Raw genomic sequence first — 26,755 nt, 5'->3', positions numbered from 1 at the left:
AATTAGGGAAGGAGGGATATCACTGTGACATTAATTCCTTCCATGTGTTCCAAATAATTTTCCAGGGAGTGTTATGTTTGCACATAATAATCATTTAAAATTAATTTTTATCACACTGAGGAGAGTTGCATTTAATTGGTGTCTCTTCTTGACATCTTATGATCTAAATGTGAAATTGGTAATGCTCAGATACTCAAAACTATTTTGTTTTAAAATGACTAGTCAATTTTGAACTAAAGCAAAAATGCTGAGACACTGCCAACAACAGTTTTAGCCATTTAAAAATGATTCCAGAGAAAGGGATTCTGGACAGGTAGATATGCAAAGCATATTTCTTCTGTACTTTAACATGCATTCTTATTGTATATCATGCATTTATACTCCAGAAGATCCCTGATCTATACACCTGACTTTTGATCCTCTGGGGAGGTAGGGCATGGGGCTGGCAGGTTATCACCTCATTGATTTGCTCCTGCACTCCCCAGGCCAAAGTGGTCACCCACATGTCCAGGTTAGATATGATCGGTAGGACATTCTCTCTTGCTGCTTGTCCCTCTCCTGTGGCTACATTCATACCTGCTCCTCCCTGAAGGAGGAGTTCATGATGCCCTTTGGTACTCCTGAGGAGTTTTATCATTAGTGGATACTAGAGAGTCTGGACTGCAGTATCCATAATGAAGACAGTATTCTTATTTAATTTGATAAAGTTTCATTTATTTCTTATGACTGGGTATTTATTATTTGCATCACTTTAAAAGGGGGTGTCCATTTTTGCATAGAATTACACCAAATCTACATCCTAGAAATAGACTTCTTGGTAAAACTAGTCTGTTTATACTGCACAAGTTATCCTCCAGCCATTTCGCCACATCTCAGGCCATCTTTCTATTTATTTATTTTTCTCGTACATGTCTAGTTTCCTTTCATTCATCTAAGCTATTTGTCTCAATCACTTCTGGTGTTAGCAAATTCATCTTTCTACACACATTCTAGCTTTTAAAAACAAAAATCTCCTTTCTAGAAGCTGTGGTAGGCCATTCAGCCTTTCCAGCCTGATCTGCTGTTCAATAGGATCACGGCTGATTGTACAACTTGGCATCCTCTATCCACTTTCTCTCATATCCTTTAATCCCTTTCGGCATAAGAACTAGGGGCAATTTCCCTACTGGATTTATTAATAATTATCTTGTACTAATGAACTCTTGATTTGAAATCTCTCACAAGTGAAAAATTCTCTCCACATCTACCCTACCTAACCCATTCATTACTGTAAAGATCTCTATCAAGTCACTTTTCTTCCTATAGAATAAGGCACCAACTTGTCAATCTTTAATGACAGGTTTTTTTTTCTCAGTTTAGGTGTTATCTGTGTAAATCTGTTTTTATTATTATTGTTTCTCCAGCATTTCTATGTCCTTTTTGTTGTTTCGAGACTAGTCACTGTACTGCCTGGCCAGGGCCCTACACATAGTCCACCTGAACTTATTACTTTTGAATTCTATACACCTATATATCTTTTGTTCACTTCATCCCAAGCTCCCCTTGCTCGTCTACCCCAGCCTTTTCCTTTATTTTCTTCAGTACACATGATGTCATCCTAAGTGGCAATTAAAGGTAGAGGGTCCCTGATGGGAACAAGCACACAGAATCTGAGAAGCTGTCTTTTATTGTTCATGTTATTGGTCTCTGTTTACTCATTATTAAACCTACTCTCAGGTAATGGAAACCTCCAAAACATTTGGATATGTTGGTAGTTATGACTTTCACAATCATTGTTACATTGATTAAACTCCAGTGTTTAGTTGTAAAGTGCTTTAACTTATTAATTATTTTACTGTATTTGTTAAATTTTGTCCCTACTTCAGTTTGTCGAGCAGGCTTGTTGTTGGAGCTGGTTCTCATCAGTTTGAAATTCTGAGCGTGGAGGTGATGTGTTGCTGGGTAAGGGGATGGACAGTGAGGTGTATATGTACTCTAATATTATTAATTGAACACTAGAGGATATCCTGTTTGGGAAAGGCACATTTCACTGTACATAATCTCTACTGTTGAAGGTTATATCTAGAAATAGCTGTGACATTGCCACACCTATACAACAATTGTATTCCCTGATATATTCAAATTACTTTGTTAGAAAATCTTGACCAAAGTCTACCACTAAGATCTACAGATCAATAATATGGTTGGTGACTAACCTATTTCAGGTTTATTTTAGCTGTCAAAATAATAAATCATGGTCAAAATTCGGATTTTGTTGACAGGAAGTAGCAGTGACAGAAATTCCTGGTCAGCCCTCAGTGAGTCTCTACCATTACTATTCATTATCTCTACACACTACATCATGCATGTCAAGTGTATCTTGCCACAGTACCTCCTGGGGAAGGGGCTGAATGGCCCAGTTTGCTGGACAGCTGGACTTGATTGGTGTCAACAGCATGGAGTTTGATCCCTATCTGGCTGTGGTAGATTTGAGACCAGCCTTCCCTTCCTACCCTTGGTGGAGGGCATGGTACTGTGGGTCAAAAAAAACCTTCAAACTAAAATTTGGGACGGTGAAGGACAGATTATGTAGCGGGGTTCATGACCGTGCCCAAGAACTTGGAACAAATCAGGTAATGGATGGCTTGTCCTGTAGAAAAGCAAATCAGAAAAATAATACTATGAGGCTCGCAGTGCATTGGCAGCATGTGGGTGTGTGATTATAATGCAGTTCAGTGCAACTAACCCAATCCGACTGAGCTCATGTGTTATTTTAGGATGAGTCATTCTTTGTTTCATCTTATGGCAAACTGAAGTGACAAACAAGTCATATGGGGAAAGTTTGGATTTAAGGTTGTGTCATTCCCATTGAATGAGCACTCCAGATGCAGCTAGCTCTGTCAGTGGGTGTCTGGTCCTAGCAGGTCATGGCCTACTATGTGACTCAGCAATTTCTCAAAGTTATGGCAAGGTCATGCCTAAAAAGATTTTCATCTTCTCTCCTTAATCGGAGAGTCTAGAATTTCATAACTTATTATCTTTATTGACAAAGTATTTATATTTTATGATGAGAGGATTATTTATTTTGTTCAGAGATGTCTTGATCTGGAAAGGACTATTGTTTACCTTAAACCTCTCTAATTACTTGTATTCATTGAAAACCCATCTCTTCCATCAACTTGTCACTTTCTCATGTTTCAATAACTCTGAAATGCCTTGGGAGTTTTGTTCTTTGTGAAAGATAAATTATAAATTGTGTGCAGGAAAGGAACAAAGTTATACATATTTTACAATATTTTTCATTCTACTTTCAATGATTTTCTTTACAATAGTATTTGCCAAATTGTGGGGAGGGAAGGGGTTTAGTGAATATGTTCTCACCTGGAACTAACCTAGTAAATGACCTCACTCATTCCAAATATATAATTACACATTCACCAAACAGCTATGGACCTGAAGAAACAACTTAACTGAGAGAGCCACAAATGTTGTGGTGCCGATGTATCTTTTTTGTCATTTAGTGTATAATTACTAATAGAGTTAAGAAGATTGTGGATTATATTCCCTGGTGAATTATGACAATGGTTTAATGTGCACCAGTTGTTTTATTACAATAACAGTACGTAGCTGAAGGCATCAATACTTTATTCACTCATTATTTTAAACATGCTGTCAAAGCTGCAATGAGTCATTTAGGGATAAATTATCCGATGACTTATAGAGTTAAAGTTAAAAATGTGATTTGAGAATGCAAGGTTGTTAGGAAGCAATCCATTCATCTCAGCATTGAATAAATAATAACATCACCCAAAGATTCACCCTGAAGGACAGTGATGTGTTGAAATGTTTAGTCAATGTCGTGTCAAAAGATAAGCTTACGAGGGGCATAATGAAAATAATGCCTTGTTTGATAGATTGAAATTACAAAAGCACACTTAGATTTGCAAATATTCTTTCACTTGTGGAGATGGAGAAGACATGTAAACTGCTTAATTTTCACTTGATTATTTGAGATTTAAGGGCACAATTTTCTGTTCGCTGAAATTTAGTGAGGGAAGTGATGAGAGAGTGAAATAATGGATGAGTTGGCAAAGAGATACATGCCCTGTTCTTGCCACTTTACCATTTAAGTGCTGGATGAGAAGCTCCACCGACTTGACTCACCAGCAATTAGGGTACATAAGTGATCAGTTAACAACCAGTTAATGGCCTCGACTCATCACCTTCCAGATTATCTATCTTTCTGGCTGGTAAGAAAAGTGGCTAGTCCCTCCAGGCCTTTTGAAATATCATAAGGTAGTTCCTGAATGGGTTGTTGCTGCATACTGTCCACTTTCTCCCCTTTGTCCTCAACTTGGCTGTTGTTGCGAAGTTAGAGTGTAAAGTGGGGATAGCACTGCATGGCCCCTTTTAAAGATGGTGTTTTTTTTTGTGCTTAGAGATTCAAAAAGGTTGTCTGTGGGTTTGCATGTGCACCGAGAACCTGAATTGAAACATTTGTATCAAAAAGCTGTACTGTTAGCAGGCAAAACAGCATTTTTATCAAAACAACAGTCTTTTGAAATTGATTGGCTAAATTTAAATCTGGTCCTTAGCTACCAAAAACCTATTAAATTTAAATCTGATGGTTTTGACAACCTAGGACCAATCTGATAGTAAAAATATTAATAGGTCATCAAGGGTATAAAAGATGGGGGCATTTGGAATATCGTGGAAAGCTAACTGCCAGTCTGCCAAAGACAACAACTCTGAGCTCTACAGAGAGAAATTGGCTCTCATATTCGTCTACATATTAGAGAAAACATAATCTATGTCACATCAGTACCAACATCACAGAAGGCATTTTGAACAGAGGAAAATGATGGAGGAGGTCAAGAATACTCCGGAAGACGTAACCTGGTAGAAATTTCAAGAGACTCGCTTGTATTTTTTTTGTATATGACTGGGAATTGTATTTATTGGAACAGTGTACCATTAGAATCTTGTTTTATTTCAGGTATAGTTAATAGTTAAAAGGGTTGTATTTGGATTGTTAATAGGTTAGTTAATTTGCTCACTGTTAGAGTTGGGTAAATAAATTGTTACTTGTAGCCTGTAAAGTGAGTGTCAGGCATTTATTTTACTTAACCACTAGAAGTTGCTGAAAAAAATGGATTACACCCCTTCTCACTCCCTTTTAACTGATTGGAAGGCAAAGTGCTCCTCTCTAGGTGTTTTGGTTTTAGTTATCAGAGGTGGGGGTCAGCCTCCGCTTTATAACATTATGCCTTGACATAACATTCTATCATCCACAGCAGACATGCCCAGTGGTGAACTCTCTATAAGAAGAGGGTCATTCCTCTTTTCATTGGGGATCTGGGGTGGAGGGTGTTGCACATGGCAGTATCATCCAGTAGAAGGCTACGTGGGTTCACCATGTGCCAGGTAGTTTTTGTGGCCTGGAGGAAACCGTGTTCTACCTTTCTGTTGAATACTTTAATTTTCACCCCCTGTTTAGCTTGTTAAAAGCTGAAAATGTGTTGCTGGAAAAGCGCAGCAGGTCAGGCAGCATCCAGGGAACAGGAGAATCGACGTTTCGGGCATAAGCCCTTCTTCAGGGCTTAACATTTTCAGCTCTGATCTCCAGCATCTGCAGACCTCACTTTCTCCTCTAGCTTGTTAAAAGGGCTACTTTTAAATTTCTTGTGACACTTCAGCCCCATATATACCTAATCTGTTGGCACACTGTGTGGAGGGTTGGTGGGGGTGGGCAGAGCAGAAGTCTTTCTCATGATTCTGCTCCTGGATCTTACCAAGTGCCCCAACAATAGGTGCAGTCAGTGGGCCACGGAGGGCATAATAGTAACAGACCATCTGTCCTTCTGCCGCAGTTATTGCCGTGCTTGAGAGTCCATTGAGAGGGAACATTTGGTGTCCACTAGCACAGGAGATGCTTTTAGAGACTAGTACTGCAGGGGCTGGGGTGCATCATTCCCTCCGATAATGATACTTTGAGTTGGATATGTTTCTGTTCTAGTTCTGTCCATTTCTGTAGATGGTTTGATTTGTTTTTGTTACAGTGCCAGACCAGAAGCTTTCTGACCTGAGTAATGGTTTGTTTTAACAAGCAGAAAAGTGACTGGTTACCTAGACATGAAACAAAATTACCAGCCTGCTGGACTGGGATGAGGGAGCCTTTATTTGCAGTTGGAGACATTGATAGAGGACCAAGGCAGTGGCTTCTGTCAGCAACTCCATCTACGCCACTTCCCTGTGACTCCACCCCCATCTTGCAGTAAGCAAAAGATGGCGGCCTACCTTCTCAGCATTGTATCTCCTGAAGAGTAGGCCTTGACAAATAGCCTTTAGGACCCAGAAGCTGCCAACCTCTGGCAAGCCAGGGCACCCTTGTCAAGGCCTATGATAGGCTGAAAGGCTCACCAAACCGTTCTCCAGCTGATGAGTACCTGCTGTGGTGAGCTTTCGTGATGGTGAGGCTACTCACTGCCACTTTGTCTGAGAAAGGGAAAATCTCAGCCTGGAGCTGGCAGTGGAGTTTCATTTTGTTAAACCATCCTTTCGTTGTCGTCTTTCCACATGGTCCCTGTAGGTGGTGTATCCTTTGATTTTCTGATGGATTTTTCCTGAAGGCATAAGACTGAACTCGCCTGTCATTTTTGAGATATTGAGCTGGGAGAGTATTGATGCAATGAGATTAATAACTATTTTTCAAATATTGTAACAGTAGCTGTGTTTGGGGTTAGAAAGGGAAAGGATGGTCATCCTTTTTCTTCCTGCTTTTACCCTAATCTTTTCCTTTCCTCCTCCTTGATGGTGTTATTTGTTGCTGATTTTACTGTTTTACAGCAGCTGTTGGTATGTCAGAGTGATCAGTATCTACATGTAAGTCATTTTCCAGCAACACATTTCCATCTCTGATCTCCAGCATCTGCAGACCTCACTTTCTCCTCCATGTTGCAAACAGTGACAGGTTGTATTACAGGAGAAAGTGAGGACTGCAGATGCTGGAGATTAGAGTCGAGAGTTTGGTCTGGAAAAGCACAGCAGGTCAGGCAGCATCTGAGGAGCAGGAGAGTCGACGTTTCAGGCATAAACCCTTCATCAGGTTGTTTTACAGCCAGTCTTCATTCATCACTCAAATCTGCTCAGCCGGGCTTCGAGTATCTAGCCAAAGTGGAAATTTGGTGATTTTGTAGTGCACCCCTTCGAAGTTGAGTGTAATGATTCACGCCAATCTGCATGTGCAACGCCTGGTTTGTGTTGTTTTTTCCCACAAACAGAGGAGAGAGAAATCTGAGAGAAGCTGAATGTCAGCCGGATGCCTAGGCTGATAGTTCTCTTGGTGTGAGGCTGTGAACAGACAGTATGCATATCCTTTTACTATAGCATTCTTGTTGTTTATTACCAGATTTAGTAAGCCAAAGGCAAAATGCATTGCCATGACAGCCAATCCTAATGCTTGCTAAAAGATAGACTTGTTTGTGAATTTGGCAATTCTCCATGTACTTTTCAGGATGCTGTTACTTCTCCATTTTTGCTTCCTCCCAAACATGGCCAAGATATTTTCAGATTAACAGTATACAATTAAGATACTAATGAGCTGTGCTCCCCTTGCCTGACATTAAGAAAGTTATTTTTAATTTACTCTCAGGCCCAGTGAACTGGTAAAACAGCATCTATTCTTTTCGCCATCTCCATCCAGGCTCCTCTGGATTGCTTCTTCATTGAAGGATGGTCCTCCGCTCTATAAAGGTTCACCTTTCTCCTCGAGAGCCTCCAAACTCACCTCATTAAGTTTTCATGTTCTGAGCACTCGATGCAACATTTTCTGCCCTCCACAGGAGCAGGTTAGGGTTATGGGGACAGATGGCCCTTTGCTAGCATCATTGAACCCATCCCACAATGTTATGTAACAGGAACACTCTGATTTAATGCAAATATGTTGCCCTTAATTTGGAGCATAGGATCATTGTTATGAGCTACGGATCCTGAAAACCTGTAGTCTCAGTCCTGTTTTGCTGTGCAGCGCTGTTGGTATATTTTTTTTTAAAAATGTACGTATAATTTTCAGCAATTCAGTTTGGGTAAGAGTTCTGCTGTGCAACCTTACAGTTGCCCTGTTAAATCAAAGAAGCTAGGATTGCCAGTGTCTGACATTTTAATTATCTAATGGTTGTTTATTTAAGTTAGAGGATTTTTGATTTGATTATCTAATCCTATAAATATTTAATGTAAACCTCCTCCTTGCCTCAAGTACAGTACGCATTTATTAAATCAACTTGTTACTTGTGTTTTTAAGATAATTGCAACTTTCTAACAAATGAGTGAATTAAAGGTAACCTGCTCTACCTTAAGTTTTTTCTACTTCAAACCTTATCCAAATTTCGTAAACAATTATCTGGTCTCTCCATCAACCTTTCCCTGTGGCAAAGCATTCCATATTCCAACGAATCTCTGCAAAAGCACATTTCTCTTAACCGCTCTCCTTGACCTTTTTTAGTGATTATTTTAGATTAATGTACTTTCACGGATATTTCTTGCTTTGCAATGGAACATCCTTTGAATACGGGGGGAGGGGGAGGGGGGAGACAAGATTTTCAGAGGCCCATGGTGAGGCTGAAAGTGGCTGTGAGCAATTTGCAGTAGCTCTGGGGCTAATTGAAGCCCTCATCTTATTCTGCCTGGAATTTTCACAGAAACACAGCAAGTTAAGGAAGGTGGTCTCCAGGGTCCCCAGGGCCAGCAAGGTTTTTTGTAATATCTTACTAAACACACCTTGTCAACTACTTGTCCTCCCGCTTTGACCTTCCGCTGGACACCAATGTCATCCTCCACTCCAGTTGTGTAAATGCCACCAACTTCTCTCTGATACCTCACACTCAGTCACTCTCTGCTTTTGTGTCCACCTCCCACCAAAGCTCACGCTCTACCACTCTCCCTATTGCTTATGATATCTTCCCCACTTGCTGTAAGCCACTCCAACTGCTACTACCATTAAAACTACCTGCCTGCAGTGCTGTCTACTCACTGGCTCAGGGCACCTCCCACCAAGATAATAGTTGTACCACCCACTTCCGTCTACTGTAATAGCAGCCTCTCTTGTGCCAGGGAGAAAGCAGCCCTCTCTTGGGTGGCAAGGACCATGATGGCTGCCCACCATTTGATTCCTTGCCCCTTTATGTGCAGAGGATCCTGACTCTGATTGGCCAGAGTGGCTTACTGTGCTGGGAACTCCTGAGGAGTAATTGCTCCCTTGATTTAATGAGATCTGTTGAACCACCCAGGCTTCCTGGCTTTGTGTCCATTAAATGTCAGGGCAAGACAGAAGCAATATTTTCTGCCTCTCAGCCTCTCTCTCTCTCTCTGTGACTGTCAGTCTGTCTGTGCCTGTCTCTCTCTCTCTCTCTCTCTCTCTCTCTCTCTTCTCCCTCCCTCCCTATCTTCCCCTTCTGTATCAGTAGCTCTCAGCTCAGTCAGCAGGGTCCCCTATCCCAGACCTCCTCGTTGCCCTGCACTGGTTGGTCAGCCAGTCCTCTGGCCAGCAGCAGGTTATTGCTGCCAATACTAATTTATAACCCAAATGGGAAATTCAGACTTACACATCACTCATACGGGTCTAACAATTCACAATTGATTTCCTTTATCTGATGGCTTCCAGCAGGAAATGCCAACATGAGGCATGCACCTTGGGAAATAACTGGTCAGCAGTTGATGAATTTCTGTAATTTGTTTAATACATTACATAGAAATCATGGCTATAAGGTGTAATGTTTGTAGGCATTCATTGCCCCATGAATGCTGCTCCCTATTAGTACAAAAGAGGTCATTGACAGCCTGGAATCGGCTTTATCAACCTTTAGGTTTCCCTATAATTTATTCTGTACGGCTCTAACAAAGTCTCCCTTGCTCTCACTGTCCACACTGAATCTTGGCTTACACCACCCTGCAGTCACATCTACCGGATAATTCACAAGTAATTTTGCGTTCTGGGTAGATCCTGTCAAACCTCCCAGCTCTGCTTATCCGGATGCTGTCTCTATAATTACAAAGTGCAGGATCGCTTCTCATGCTGCAGTTAAGATTCAGTACTTGCTGTGACTGGGTAAACTGCTGGTGGGGAGGATCTAGCATTTGTAAATCCAGTGATGGCAAGGCAGTTTTGAAAAGTTGTGATCAATTAGCTAGGGAATTCTAGACTGAGCACTATCTCAATGTGTACTTGTGGCTGTCAAAAGAATGGACAGGAAAACAAGCTTCTATTAACCATGACCGACATCTTTGTTTTTTTCCTTGTTGATTAATTATTGCTCATTGCAGAGACTGTAAAATATCTGCCATCACTCTTTCTGCTAGACTGTATTATCAAAATGTGCAGGATAGCAAGGTGATTATTCAGAGAATGCAGTGAATGATGCTTGAACTATGGATGAAGTATAAACATTGCTGATTCCCAGCACCACCATCATGGTGAATGTCATTGTGCTCAGCGTTACCTGAAAAACTTGGCAATTAAACTCGATTGAAAACAAATTCATGTGTCCCTTAGGAAAATGGTATAGTTTTTCTGTGATTCACTCAATCAAAAGTCATGAAATATTTATAAACTGCATCCCTGGTGGCTGTCAGTTCAAACTATACCCAGATAAATTGACAAGGTATCTAAGATGTGGCTGTTCTGTTTAGAGCAATTCCTGGAGGTATCATTGCCCCACCCTCATGTTTTCATCAGTGGTCATCTGACATTGGTCACCTGATATATCCCTCCTCAACAACCACAAAAAGGTCAATAGACTCTTTCTTACCCAAATGGATGATTCGATCAAACAGCGATGTTCCCAAGTTAATTATTTTAAAATATAACAAACAGGAGTTCACAGAACTTCTTTTAAAAACAACACTGCTTTGGACTTTCTACTGGTCACCCAGTTCTTATTCCAGCATAGATGGGTTTTGCTTACTGAGACATGTGAAATCCTCATCATTGCAGAGTCTGTAGGAATTACTCAGGAAACTGAAGGTTTTGCTGAGTGATGCCTCTATACCAGGAACTCTCCAAAAGTCCCCATTCAAATCGGAGTTCGAAAGGATTGATGAAATTAGGATCATTAAATATGCAGTAGTAATGTTGGAAATATACAGTAACTATTCAACACATCCCGTACTTACCTCTCACAACCCCAAATGCTTACAGCCCCAGGTCCTAACCCAATCCATCTCTGGGACTTGACAGCTGTCCCCTCCATTACTAGTGCTGAACTGGAGCTAATGTCCCCACACTACTCACTAGATATGGTCTGACCTGACCTGAACTCCTGTTGCTAGATTCAGCCCACCACCCACTCACCCCGCAGGATTGGATCCAACTTGAGTCCCCTATTTGCTGTATCTCTGTCCCACCCCTTGCTTACCTGGTAACCTACCCTTCTCCTCAGCTGGCACTCTACTTACCTGGCACCTTACCTAAATGGTACCCTACCCCGACACCTTTCCTTCTCCCCAGTTTGCATCCCACCCAACCTGGCACCCTATGGGCGGCATGGTGCCACAGTGGTTAGCACTGCTGCCTCACAGTGCCAGAGACCTGGGTTCAGTTCCCGCCTCAGGCGACTGACTGACTGTGTGGAGTTTGCACATTCTCCCCGTGTCTGCGTGGGTTTCCTCCGGGTGCTCCGGTTTCCTCCCACAGTCCAAAAATGTGCAGGTCAGATGAATTGGCCATGCTAAATTGCCCGTAGTGTTAGGTGAAGTGGTAAATGTAAGGAAATGGGTCTGGGTGGGTCACACTTCGGTGGGTCAGCATGGACTTGTTGGGCTGGAGGGCCTGTTTCCACACTGTAAGGTAATCTAATGACAACTGTAATTTCGCTGTGCTATTTGACAGCCTACCCTGCCAGCACCCTAATATCATGCTTACCTTCTATACTCACTCTGACACCAGCTATCAAAGTGGCTGTCAGGATCTTTAAATGTCAGAATATGGCAGCTGAGTGTTGTGAAAAGTGGGTGTGGTTTGCCTTTGTCAGTTTTACGCTACAAAAAACCGTTGGGGTGGAAGTACATGTGAGGTAGCCTCCTTAAAAACATGGAACTCCGTCCTTTTATTAAAACGAAGGGCCAGAATATCAATGTGTCTGAAATTCACTCCCCAGAAAATTAGGCCCACTGATTTGATTGCCCCTTTGACTTTTCTCCTGGAATGGTTGCATCAGTGTCCTGTGGAATTCTCTTGAATTCCTGGGTTCTTATCATGTTGCAACATATTGTGGATTTGCTGCTAGAGATGACAAGATTGAAACTTTCAATTTAAATTTCATTTCATGTGTAGCCTTTCTAGCCAACAGGCAAAGAAGATTTCAATCTCACTCAAATGCAGGCACAACTACAGTCTGCCCAGCCACCATTTCTCTTCAGTTAATAATCGAATGAAGATGCTGTTGCATCAAGCAACCCAACTGGAAAAATAAAACAAAAAGGGCAGGAAAGAATCATCCTAAAAATTAACTGTTGGAGTTCTTCATTTTGTGTTTCTCCTGTTTTAATGTTATAACAAAGAGGTAGCAAAAGTGGTTAAGAGCAGTTTTGCTAATGGACTGCATTGTCATTGAGCAGATCTCAAAGAACTCAGACCTGAGACAGGAAGGTTTAATGGAGTCCTGTTGAACCATGTCTCTCTGTAAAGATTGTAAATAGTTAATGAATGATAATTAATTTGCACTGGTTCTCTTCTATCAAAAGAACCCAGAATCCAAACCCAGCCATGATATTTAAACAGTTTTTGTAGTGTTCCTGTAGGAATTTAATTGCTGTGTGGGCCTCTTCAAGGTATTTTGCATCGCTGTAAATATAGGTTATTTGTGAAAGTGTTTGGCCCAGCTGGTACCTTTCAGGCCGCTGTGTGGCCGTGCACTTGTGCAGTTTGGTGGGAATGTTGTTTATACAGGAGGTCCCCCCCATTCATGAATGTCCAACTTACGAATGCCTGTACGGTACTTACAAGCGTGATTCCATTCAGTGGTGTAATTTTAAAAACCTGACATATGAATATTTTCCTGTGCTTAGAAATGTCTGCTTTGCATTATCCTGCATTGTTTTCAGATTTGTGTACAAATCAACTTCAGAACTCAACCAGTGGACTGTCTGTATGTTAATGTGATAACATTACTGTGCATACTGTGCTATTGCCTTTACATCCCTTTAGACCATCTGCCCAATAGTTTTAGACTAACTGTATTTTAGTAACAGTAATGATATTTCAACGTGAAAATTAATACAAAATGGTATGTAAACTGTAGTTTACAAAGAACAATTGAGAATTACATTTCTGCATTGGTAGAAGGCATGGCTCATCCCTCATATCCACTTACAATCCTCCACCTGTACACCTGTCTCATGTCCAACTTGAACTTTCTTCTTGGAGAATGACTCCAACTGATGTTCCTGCTAAATTGTACACTTGTAGCCAAATAGATACCAGGAGGGTGCTGCACATATGGAGTTCCTTCCTAAGATCCTGTGAGCTGAATGTTATATGCCCCTGCTGGCTGTGAGTTTGGTGGGTAGGGTTAGTCTAGTAGATCAGTTGGCTAACTCAGCATCTTCCAATCCACTCCTGAAATCACTGCAATAATACAGACAGGGACAAAGGCGTCAACATCTGTAGTCTATGTGCTACATGCAAATTAATAATCAAGTTTCAATTGAACTTTTTTAATACAGTATCTTGAATGATCCTACAGTATCACCGGCCATGCCACAATATGGTTGGCAAGTAGAAGTGGACAGCATATTTTTAAAAAGGATATTTTTGGAACCCTGGGTACTACGTTTTTGAGGACTGCTCTTTGTGCATCTGTGGCACCCCCCCATCCCACCACCTAAGAAACATTTTTATGTCCCCCTTTCTTACACCCCGACTGTTTCTGAAAACCTCTATTTATCCTGCAGTGCTGTTCCCTATGGTATCTGATTCCTCCTGGGTCCACTTTGCTAAAGAACCAGCCTAGTCCCTTCAGCGTTTAATTTTTGACTCCTGGCTCAGTAGGTGTTGCTGGCAAATCACATTGTCTGGCAGCTCTGTAGGCCAGGGCTTCCTCCCCATAGAGTGGCAGAAGTGTCATGAGCTGCTGTTTAATATCACTGCAGTGTGCATGTGGCTTTTGTCAGTCAGTTTCCAACCGACTCTTTAGTTGGGGTAAGGAAGGAGGTAGGGAGTCTGCCCCACTACCTCCTGGGTCTAAGATTGACATAACCATATTTAAGGGTACCACACATTAGGCTGCATACAGTAAGTTTAGAGGGATCATTTACTCTTCTTCCCCCACCCCAAAACCCATAACGGTCAGAAAATCTATCCAAGCAAAGTCTTAGCAAGTTTAGCCTCAAGCTTTGTGCCTTACCTATCTGCATTTAGCCTCAGCACCAGCTTTATTGTATTCCGAAAATCAGGGTCACAACCCAGGACCTTGAAGATAGTGAGTTCCAACTGTAAGAATCACCATAATGCTGTGTATAAAACAAAACTTCTTTCTTAATTTTAATGAAGAAAGAAAACTCTAGAAGTATCACTTACCAGTCTTTATTGCAATACAATCTAGCAAAGCTAGATAATACACAAAAACAAAGTGCTGGAGAAACTCAGCTGGTATGGCAGCATCTGTAGAGAGAAACAGAGTTAATGGTTCCAGTCCAGTGACTTTTCATCAGAGTGAGTTAATGAATTTCTTGTCAATAAGTGTGGAAGCACAGAGCAGATGTTTTGTGAAGGGGAAAAAAATGGTTTACTGGATATTATTGCATTGAATAAGGCATCATTAAATTATTAAACATAAGCTTGAGGTAGAGATCTAAGAGGTAGTAAAAAGGGTATTAACTGTACAATCAAAACATTCCAACTTTGTTATCATGTGACAAGAAGGTACTGGCTGTGATCTCACCAGTCAGCAGTGCTGGCAGGGCAGCAATAGTGTGGAATCTCTGTGATAATGTAGAGATCTTTTATCTGCTAATTTCTTTCCACATGATGCATATCACTTTCTGCTGTGAAAATTTTCACTCAAAGCGATTATTTTTGTGTTAATTTTTTTTGAACAAGGTCACTGGAAACTGATTAAGACACCCTCCTTACTTTAAACTGAGAAATAAAAATAAAGCTCCAGTTCTAAATACTTCAGTCTCTCGTCTCTCCACTCCATGCAAAAAAGGTTAATATAAAAGGACCTTTAAATTGAGCCTGCCTGTTGTGCAATTTGTTTCTTAATTACACTCAACTGGCTGCACACATTGAATCAAAATGTATGACAAGTTCATCACCAGACTCCTTAACACTGAAGATTGCCTTAATTGCCTTAATTTTTTATAATAGATTTTAAGAAAATCAGTTGGTAAACTTCTAGCACAATCTGGTAGTATTTAGTGGACTCATTGGGGCTTTTTGATTAATATAAATTCTATTGACTATACAATCATTGAGTCATATAATTGAAAATTGAGTAACGGCATTTCAACACTACAGTTACAGCAGCATCAGACTCATGAAACTAAGGACTTCCATTTATATAGTGCATTTCACACACTTGAGACTACCGAAAGCATTTCTTGCATATTGAGGTATTATTTTTAAATTCCAGTTGTTCTGAAAGCAATTGCGGTAATAAATTTCAGAATAATTGGTTCCCTCAAAAGGATGAATTGCTAATCTGTTTCTAAGACGCTAAAATCAACAAAACAGGACCGTGATTTAAAGACTTGTACAAGAGGCAGTATTGCCCACAGTTGTCCACTTGATTCACATTGAACCAAGGTATCAGAGCTAGATTTATGTATCATGCCAGGGTTTTTGTACAGAGTTCTCTATCTTAGTGGCATAACTACTAGTAATGACTGATGATGTTTAAAGCTACACAAGGTTGCTAATCTCCCATCTTCTTTATTGACTCAAAGCTTATTGGGAACTAAAACAGCAAGAGATATTAATGATACTGACTGAACTTAATTTCACCATTTTGCTGAGCAGGTTCCATCCAAGGAACACAGTTATCCATTTTGGATCAATCTGCATTGACTTACTTACAATCTCTGAGGAATATCCTTGATTGTTTCAATGGATGTTTTAATTTTCCATAACATTCATTACTTTAGATTGAGCCAATCAGTGAATAGAATTAATTGTGTCTCAACCTGCGCTATGTTTCAATAGTCTGACTTGGAAAATGTGCTCCTCCACTGAGACTCCTATTTTCCCCCATGGCTTGCTTTCTCCTGTCTTCTCATAAAATAATTTTTAACATGTAAAGAAAGAGCATTTTTTGTTTTTAACAGTGCTTTTGTGATTTGCCTCTTCTGTGGTAAAATATGAGCAAGATTACAGAAGGACACAGACAGGTTACTGGAATGGTTAGATAGGTGCCAAATGTAGTTCAATGCAGAACAGTGTGATATGGTACATTGTTACAAACTGTAAAAGACAATATATTTTAAAAGTCCAAAAACACAGAGATTTTAGATTTCAGATCGCAATATAGAGTCATAGAGATGTACAGCATGGAAACAGACCCTTCAGTCCAACCCATCCATGCCGACCAGATATCCCAACCCAATCTAGTCCCACCTGCCAGCACCCGGCCCATATCCCTCCAAACCCTTCCTATTCATATACCCATCCAAATGCCTCTTAAATGTTGCAATTGTATCAGCCTCCACCACATCCTCTGGCAACTCATTCCATACACGTACCACCCTCTGCGTGAAAAAGTTGACCCTTAGGTCTCTTTTATATTTTTCCCCTCTCACCCTAAATCTATGCCCTCTAGTTCTGGACCCCCTGACCCCAGGGAAAATGCTTTGCCTATTTACCCTATCCATGCCCCACATAATTTTGTAAACCTCTATGAGGTCGCCCTCAGCCTCCGACGCTCCAGGGAAAACAGCCCCAGCCTGTTCAGCCTCTCCCTATAGCTCAAATCCTCTAACCCTGGCAACATCCTTGTAAATCTTTTCTGAACCCTTTCAAGTTTCACAACATTTTTCCGATAGGAAGGAGACCAGAATTGCATGCAGTATTCCAATTGTGGCCCAAACAATGTCCTGTACAGCCGCAACATGACCTCCAAACTCCTGTACTCAGTAATCCAACATACCAAACGCCTTCTTCACGATCCTATCTACCTGCAACTCGACTTTCAAGGAGCTATGAACCTGCACTCCAAGGTATCTTTGTTCAGCAACACTCCCTAGGACCTTACCATTAAGTGTATAAGTCCTGCTAAGATTTGCTTTCCCAAAATGCAGCACCTCGCAATCTATCTGAATTAAACTCCATCTGCCACTTCTCAGCCCATTGGCCCATCTGGTCAAGATCCTGTTGTAATCTGAGGTAACCCTCTTCACTGTCCACTACACCTCCAATTTTGGTGTTATCTGCAAACTTTCTAACTGTACCTCTTATGCTCGCATCCAAATCATTTATGTAAATGACAAAAAGTAGAGTACCCTGCTCCGATCCTTGTGGCACTCCACTGGTCACAGGCCTCCAGTCTGAAAAACAACCCCCCACCACCCTCTTTCTTCTACCTTTGAACCAGTTCTGTATCCAAATGGCTAGTTCTCCCTGTATTCCATGAGATCTAAGCTTGCTAATCAGTCTCCCATAGGGAACCTTGTCGAACGCCTTACTGAAGTCCATATAGATCACATCTACTGCTCTGTCCTCATCAATCCTCTTTGTTACTTCTTCAAAAAACTCAATGAAGTTTGTGAGACATGATTTACCACACACAAAGACATGTTGACTATCCCTAATCAGTCCCTGCCTTTCCAAATATATGTACATCCTGTCCCTCAGGATTACCTCCAACAAGTTGCCCACCACCGAGGTCAGGCTCACTGGTCTATAGTTCCCTGGCTTGTCTTTACCACCCTTCTTAAACAGTGGCACCACGTTAGCCAACCTCCAGTCTTCCGGCACCTCACCTGTGACTATCGATGATACAAGTATCTCAGCAAGAGGCCCAGCAATCACTTCTCTCGCTTCCCACAGAGTTCTTGGGTACACCTGATCAGGTCCTGGGGATGTATCCACCTTTACCCGTTTCAAGACATCCAGCACTTCCTCCTCTGTAATCTGGACATTTTGCAAGATGTCACCATCTATTTCCCTACAGTCTATATCTTCCATATCCTTTTCCACAGTAAATACAGATGCCAAATACCCATTTTGTATCTCCCCCATTTTCTGCAGCGCCACACAAAGGCCACCTTGCTGATCTTTGAGGGGCCCTATTCTCTCCCTAGTTACCCTTTTGTCCTTAATGTATTTGTAAAAACCCTTTGGATTCTCCTTAATTCTATTTGCCATCTTTTAAAGGTGAAAGTATAAGATAAAAAGACAAATATAAGTTTGGATGTTATATGATAGAGCATTGAATATGATAACAAGGAGATGTTACAAAACATTTTGATCACAATTGAAATGTTAAGTGCAGTTCTTATTGTTGGCGGAAAGCTACTGAGTGAAAATGGTTTCTGTTGAAGGGATAGCATCATCACAGGCTTAATGGGATGAATAACCTCATTTTCTGCTGGAGTTTTTACAGTTTTGTGGCTATCTTTATACCTGATCTAATTTTTGTGGATGAATCCCAGATAGCAAAACTGGCAAAACATTGAAGAGGGTAGTTAAGAATCACAATTAATAGATTACAGTGATGGACTTTGATGTATGTTTATACTCTATTGATAAAACAGATTTGTCATGAAGGAAATGACTCCGTGTTACAGGCTGGTGTAATGAGATAGTTTAAAGTTAGATTTTCCGCTTTGTTGCTCCAGTTCTCAGATGGTTAGTGGCCCCTGACAAACCTGCAACTATTCCCTGGCTTGTGCCAGGCTGCCCTATTGTAAAGCTCTGCCAGTAGCCAAGCCTCGACAGAGCAGATGTTTGAGCATGAAAATTGTCAGATCAAAAATATGAAACAGATAGATCCCTGCACAGGCTAAGCCACACCTTCCTTGGACATCCTAAAGCTTTCTGACACATTAATGCTGTTAGTTGGCTCGCAGTGCACTGAGGACTCACAAAATATGTTGAAACCTGGATACAAATGATGGATTTTTCAGACGTCAAGTGAGGCAATACCAAGGATAGAGATCCTCAAAAGTCAGGATTGCCTTTTGAATCCCTTGCAGCCTGGAAGAAGTTGTACTGTGGTCTACTGACCAGTGGAAGTGAGGTCCACATAGAGGTGGTTGTTGTTGCTATTGCTGAAATCAATCATATAACAGTGATGAACCGTGTCCACTTTTCATGTGGATGCAGCTTTAAAGGGGTGGCCAGTGGGGTTGGCAGAATATACTGCAACAGCTGGCCTCTGCTTTTCCCACCTCCATGGGGTATGCATTCACAGAGGCACTGGGTTCAATCAGTGGGCACTCTGCACTGTTCGGTTGACATTGACTGTGTGGGATCAGAATAAGTATTGGAAAGTTAGTTCTCTGCTAACAGAATGATTTACTATGTGCATTTATTTATTTTCCTCCTTATTTAAGCCTTGAATTTCTACATTTCCTGGACCTGTGGGCAGACAGTAGAAACCTATTTGAGAATTGAAGCAGTGGAGCAACTGGGATGGGGAGAGATTTCTTTTGTCCTTGAACATTACATCCTCATGATTGGATATTAAACAGCATCAATTTACCATGTTGGCAGTCCCAGTTGTGAACCTTTATTTAATTAAACATTGGCCATTTTTATACTAACAGTTGAGTTTGGCAAAACTGCAATTTGGACACATTTCCCCTTGATATCTAGTTTGAACTGTCATTGGATCTGGAGCTGGAGCTAACATTATTGATGAACACTTTGGCATTGTTGGGTTAGTGCTCAGTGTAAGCCAACCTTGTCTCCCTGATTGATGTGAAATGTGTTATTCTCTACAGGAAAGATACTTGGATGTGTCACAGAGAAGATTCCAACGACTCCACTGATCGTTTGTCTCCAGGAACCTTCACGTCCTACAGCTACCTGCTGGTTACAACCTCTCTCTCTGTCTCTCTCTCTCTTTCCCCCAACAAGAAATCAAGATCTGCTATCTAGATATTTCTGAATTTGAAAACTGCTGCCTTTTCACCAGAAATTAATTGCACGTTTGACCTCTAACCCAGATTCTCAGAAAACTCTTTGACTTCTCAGAAGGATGAATTACCTACGAAGACGCCTCTCTGACAGCAGTTTTGTCGCAAACTTGCCGAATGGTTATATGATGGACCTGCAGCGTCCCGATAGTTCGACCAGCTCACCAGTGTCCCCAGCCACTGAGCGCCGTCCGCCACCTGCTCCCTCAACAGGCTCCACCATCCTCAGTTCCATCTCCAATGCTGTGAAACAGACAACAGCAACGGCTGCAGGATTGGTGGAACAAACAGGAGCTGCACCCACACCTGGACCCACAGCTCCCATCGTACGGAAACCAAAGATCCTATTGGTTATTGATGACCCGCACACAGACTGGTAGGTGTTTTGTGGGCTAGATTAGTTAATGAGAGAACAGATTGGCTGGAATGGAGATCAAAGAACCACAACTGGCACTTAAGCAGTATTGTTCTGGCGCTCAGCTGTTTCAACATTTTAATGGATTCCCAGCCTTGCCTCACTATACATTCATTGCTGAGAGCTCTGACTCACTGATTCCTTCAGTAAAATGTAGATTTGCACAAAATAGTTTTTAAGTGCTTTGCATTTCTGTAGTTGGTACTTGAAGGGTCTAGGTGATAGTTATTTTTTTTCTGCTGGGCTGTAGAGAAAGACTTTTTTTTTAAAAGGTGGAAATTAATGAATGACTCCTTAAAAGGTGTTTTTTGTAACATCTGATTTTATTATGGTGTTAATTGGTTCTATACAGTGGGTGAGTGAGCATGGGAGAGCCGTAGCTCGGGAACGAGGCTCTGAGCGCTATGGTTTGGCGCAGGATGCATGATAACACTTTTTTGTTTCCTCAGCCGGATTAATGTTCACCTTGGAATGGCCACATGAAGAAAGGTAACTCTATCAGAAAGAAAGAAAGTACTTGTGTCCCTTGAAACGAGAACCTCAATCTCCCAAATGATCATCCCAAATTAGTCCATTCATGACAACCTCCTCAACAGTCATAGTTCCCTCTGGATACTATGCTTCTGAATGGCATTACAAGAGGGCTGTGTGGGTGCTGGAGAGAAAGTATGTGCATGTTTGGGGCAGGGGGCAAACAAAGGGCATGTCAATGAGAGAAGGGGAGGGAGACTTATGGCAATGAATATAGCCCAGATTACTTACAGCCACACTGAACCTTTTAAGTAAAATGGATTGATTTGCTTTTTTTGAAAAAGGAACATACATTCTCAGCCAGCACTGTCTTATATTTCAATATCTGGAAAATTCCTGCAGGGATTATAATTTATTTTGAGAGAGAGCACGGAATGTTGCGCTTGGAAGGGTATCATGGAGTTTCAAAGATATGCTTGAAAGGAAGAAATATGATATAAAATCCTGAACCATCTCCTGTGAGTCACATCCTCAGTCTTTAAACATAATATGAAGTAAAATAAACCTGTCTGGGGAAAGGATGTGTCTGTGATTCCCCTGCCAAGAATAAAAAGCAAGAAGGTTTTAGAACTGATCTACAGTTGTGAGTGTGTGTGTGAGATAGCCTGGAGTTCTCATGCTGTCTGTGTGTGTCTGTGTCACACTCTGTCTGTCTGATTACAAAACTGGGCTACTCCTCTGTACATCTGCAGAATCCAAAATCTTATTGGTGAGGTGATGGCCTCGTGGTATTATCACTGGGCTGTTAATCCAATGACCCAGTTAATATTCTGGAGGCCTGGGTTTGAATCCTGCCATAACAGATGGTGGAATTTGAATAGAATAAAATCCTGCAATTATGAGTCTAATGATGACCATGAACCCATTGTCGATGGTTGGCAAAACTCATCTGGTTCACTAATGCCTGCTAAGGAAGGAAACTGCTGTTCTTATCTGGTCTGGCCTACATGTGACTCCAGACCCACAGCAATGTGATTAACTTGTAATTACCATCTGGACAACCAGACATGAACAATAAATACTGCCATAGCCAGTGACACCCTCCCCACAGGAATGAAGTTTAAAAAATACTGCTGATCTACCATACACTACCAGAACCATTCGACTCAACATTGCACCATCTACTCCACACACACAAACGAAACACTGATTCATCTTCTAACTGTTGTCTTTTTACTCCGTTTTTTAAAATCTGTGTGTATGTTCTTTTTTTTCACGTTTTAGTAACTAATAAAATTACATTTTTTAACTAAAGAAACTGGATAAATTGATTCCTTTTAAAACATAAATGCATAAGAAATGGAGAATGTGTGTGTGTGTACAAGGAAGGCAAACCCTGTATCTGAAGTGAATCTTGTTGTGAGCTGCACAGTAGTGGGACTGAATAGGGAAGGAGATCCAGCTCCTCACTGTCCACCTGACATCCGAATGAATTAGAGTCCATTGCCTGGAGACTGATCAGAACAGGAGGGAAGGTAAGCTTCTGTGTGAGAGACGGTGTGGGGATTCACACGTGCGCAAAAGGAAGCAGATATTCATGAGTGCAATAGGGAATGGATGTGTGCAAGCAAGAAAGTCAATAATTTAGCATGGGGTCTTCATTTCTTAACATAAGCTCAGGTCAGACTTCCAGCTGAGTTTTAAGCAATGTTTGAGTAATGTGTTTTAGTAAGTTGTACATGATGATAAGGCAGCAGAGCAAACATGCTCTGACTTGCACTAATTCCAACCATTGAGGAAAGCCTTGTTACATGGCTGCTGAAGTCTCATCTCAGAGATTTTTCTATGTATTCATTAAATCCAATCTCTACACTGTGACTTCACAAGGCACAGCAATGGAGAGGCAGCACCTTGGCAGTGTTAGCTCAGATCACTACAGAACCTTGGGAAGTTGGAGAGATTGCACATACTGACCTTTTGCAACTTTCACCTACACTCTTTCCACCCGTTTCCCAGACTGCGGCCATGAAATTGAGCTGTGCTCAGGACGCTGATAGCTGTACACTATCACTGACTGACAGAACAGTGTGACAAAAAGGTAGCAGGGTGGGAAAATGCTTTGTGTTCAGGAATATCATGTGACCTCTAGAGTAAGAGGAGCAAATAATAGGTTTCCTTTCGTACAGAAGCAGACCATACAATTCATCAGATCCACACCGGCCCTCCAAGCAGTTTACCATCCCTAACCTATCTCTGTAACTCTACATTTCCCTAGCCTGCATGCCACTGGACACTACGGGGTAATTTAACATGGTCAATCCACCTAATCACATCTTTGGACTGTGGGAGGAAACCGGAGCAACAGGAGGAACCCAAGCAGACACAGGAGAATGTGCAAACTCCACACAGTCGCCCGAGGTGGAAATGAATCTAGGCCCCTGACACTGTGAGGCAGCAGTGCTAACCACTCAGCCACCATGTTGCCAAATATTAGGCTATTTGACAGTTGTCCACCCCCATTTTCTTCACCCACCCCAAGGTTAGGGATTTATAAGTTGGAGAATGTGGACCATTGCAGTGACTCCAATCAAAACTGGAAGCTCTTAGTGCCTTTCATTTACAATTTGTTCGAATGTCATAGGGCAGGTCAAATGGGGAATGTGTGGACTGGCTGCAAGCAGTGTGTGATCAGCACCTCTGATCCTGATGGAGTAGGTCCAGAGATGTCATAACAAATTAGATCCAATAGCCAGTGGAATCCATGCACAGCAACCTTGAGGGCATGCAAGGAGATAGCGTCTGCTATGAGGGCGGCAGGAAACAGTCTAAAGTTGTGGATTCAATGTAGGAAGAGGTTCCACAAGCCATTGTACTCTGCCAAGATGAATATTTATCAGAAGTACACAGAGGCCCAAGTGATGGTTCAAATCAGAATGCTGCAGGCATGACACATTGCTCTGCCATACTGTAGAGGCGGGGAATGCACACAGTGGTGGGTAGTGATGCGGTATTCCATTCTGATGCACTTCCAAGTTCAGATTTGTCCCTGTCATATTGAGCTTAACGTCACTTTTATTTACACACCTGGGAAATAGGTTGCACTAAGGGTGAGTCTGCAAAACCTACTGGTGATTTGAGGAGGCAATCATTGTGATAGGCAGTGATGAATTCCACCTTGTCTCATGTATGAGCTCCAGCCATGGAATGGCAGCCTATTAGTGACCTCTTACATGGAGAGACATATTTGGTATCACTGAGTGGATGCAAGAGCAATGTAGCTCCATGAACAGACTACCAGGCTCATTCCGTAGTCTGGTGAGGCTCACTCACAGTATGGCCGCTGACCTGGAATACAGGAGAATCTATGTTTCCTTAACATCCCCACTGTTGGAACAACGGTTACTAGATTCAATGATGCTGCATCCCAACGGAAAGTCCCAGGTATCCACTTGAAGGCTGTGGAGATCAGAGAGGAGGGTGAAGGTTCTGAGAACATCTTAGTACTGTCATCTTCCAACTTTCCAGCCCTTCTGCCAGAACCCGCATGTGCTGTACTTGTTCCAGTGACATTGCAGTTCCTCAGAGTTGCAGAGGGAGCTACCTTCAGTCTCTGGTGTGTTTTTGCACAACTGGGCGAGCTGCCATATAACTAAATGTTCCAAAGCATGAGAGGCCTTCACCTTGATCACTGATGGGCTCACTTCTTTCCATTGCATATTACTTCATGTATAACACAATTAAACTCATCCTAAATGCATGTCACTGTTGCCAAAAGCATTGTGATCTGTTTTTGTGCACAAGTACCATCAATGGGAATGGTTAGAGCGTGGAGGTTCTGAACATTGATGCTGATGATCGCTTTTTGAAGCCAAACTCTCACTGGCACCATCAGGAACAAGGCTGTGTCCGTGCACGACCAGCTGAGAAAAGCTGTTTCCTTCTCCAGACCTTCAGGGAATGTTATTGTACACCAAGAGTTGTAGGTTGACGTGCTGCTTGCAGCAATTCCTATCCATCAATAATGATCTTGAAGGGAGGATCAATGTTCAGGTTCAGTCTCCAATCCAATTTTTGAGGCACACTTCAGCCTTGAGTGACCTGTCCATCCGAAATGACTTTTACACATGGATTTTGTGTGTGCCAAGATACCATTTATCCTCCAGGGAGGCACACTTGTGTGGTTTCTCTACAACAAATACCGACGTTCTCTTCAAGGTGCTGGAGGCTGTTTTTTTTTTGGGGTAGGGTGGAGCTTGGGTCATAGTGAGGTAACATGTTTGCCAGTATTACATGTTGCAAATGTGGAAGTTCGTAGAACTTCGAACACATGGCGTTCCCTGCACCAGTATTAGTCACAGCAGTCCTGTTAATACATCTGATCAAACTCTCCTACCCTCACCCTCATCTCTCAGCCTGCCCCCATCCCATGTGAACCTTGTACCCTCATGTTACCTATAGCTCCTTAATCATACTGAATAGGGGTCACCTAGTAAACTTATTCATAGTCAAGCAAGTTGAATGGCAATCCCTTAACTATATTCGTACAATATTGTACAAATATTCAATGTGAGTTGGAAGTTCACTCAGCCCCTGTTTTTTAAAACAAGTAGTGACATTATAATATTGACTATAAGGAAAAATCTATAAGTGTTTACTTACAGTGAAGTGGCTACCACTCCTTACAGTTGCCTGCCTTGTCTTCATCTTGCTGTCCTCCACAGTGCAAGGTTTCTCATGGCCTGCATTTCTTACTTGAGTTAATCTTTTTTCATAGAATCCCTACAGTGTGGAAACAGGCCATTTGGCCCAACAACTCTACACTGACCCACTGAAGAGTAACCCACCCCAATGCATTCCCCTACCCTATTACTCTACATTTACCCCTGACAAATGCTTGAAGGGTCCATCGTTTTCAACAGCTTGAGAGTCCATTCATTCGTAAAATACATCTGCACAAAGTAACTTTCATGGTAGACAGACTGACACAGATTAGACCATCCAGTGTTTATTACTGAAAACTGTAATAAACTGGGTACCTGACAAAGACTAAACAAGCTTAAGTTGTTTTTGTCAGAACTGAGTGTTCTGCTAACTTACTGCCCATCTCATTAAAAAAGTTCTGCAGCTTTCAAACATGTGCTTTTAGTGTCCCCCTTATGTGTAGGGAGGTCTTTGGTTTTACATTTGACCCATTGATCAACTCTAACTTAGGCTGGGAATCCATGTGTGATTCGTCCACAGTTGCTTTGTATATTATCCCACACTGACATATTTCTCAATAGGGCTCACTTAAGCAATTCAATGCTCTTAAAGGAAAGTTCCAATGCTCTGAGTAATTTTGAAATGTTGAGAAAAACATTGTAGTTGCATTGTAAAGATTGATTTTCTTAATTTTTCTACTCTCAACCAAAGACTGTGGTAGGGTCTCTGTGTCTGCATCTTTGCTAAATTGCCTTGGAGGGAATGAATATGCAATTTGGCTTTTGTCATTTGAGTCATACTTCTCAGTTGTATCTATCATCTTCTGAAATGTTGCTTTTGCTAAATAGCAAAAGATAGGTATAGATTTATACAGGGCTCATTAAAGACATCTCCAGTGTTGGAAAATAAACCTTGAACCCATTAAAAATCAACCAAATTTCAGTCTTCAAGGTTACTTCCAGCAATTTGAAATATGTTAGTTGAGGTCAGTATATCAGCAGAAATCTTGTAGCTTTTCAACATGAAAGTGGAAATGTGAAGTTATTTTAAAATTTTCATGGC

General features: G+C 41.5%; 2 protein-coding genes across 2 annotated transcripts in view; both read left to right on the top strand.

The window, feature by feature from the left end:
• mcat (malonyl CoA:ACP acyltransferase (mitochondrial)) overlaps positions 1 to 20,027 on the top strand; it is an 88,771-nt gene extending 68,744 nt beyond the window's left edge. Inside the window, exon 5 of the mRNA XM_087997274.1 lies at positions 19,912 to 20,027. The gene's annotated coding sequence lies outside the window, so the exon portion shown is untranslated. The remainder of the gene's footprint in view (positions 1 to 19,911) is intronic.
• A 135-nt stretch (positions 20,028 to 20,162) lies between these two features.
• The window catches only part of syn3 (synapsin III), a 232,351-nt gene continuing 225,758 nt past the window's right edge, over positions 20,163 to 26,755 (top strand). The window contains exon 1 of the mRNA XM_087997272.1: positions 20,163 to 20,482. Coding sequence (XP_087853398.1) covers positions 20,169 to 20,482 — 314 coding nt within the window. The 5' untranslated portion in view covers positions 20,163 to 20,168. The remainder of the gene's footprint in view (positions 20,483 to 26,755) is intronic.

This window comes from Chiloscyllium plagiosum, unplaced genomic scaffold (genome assembly GCF_037043375.1).
Source record: "Chiloscyllium plagiosum isolate Xiang-an unplaced genomic scaffold, Cpla_swu_hap1 HiC_scaffold_19, whole genome shotgun sequence".
NCBI classification, from domain to species: Eukaryota; Metazoa; Chordata; class Chondrichthyes; order Orectolobiformes; family Hemiscylliidae; genus Chiloscyllium; species Chiloscyllium plagiosum.
Note: the sequence above shows the minus strand (reverse complement) of the source record. Positions and strands in the feature narration are given on the sequence as shown.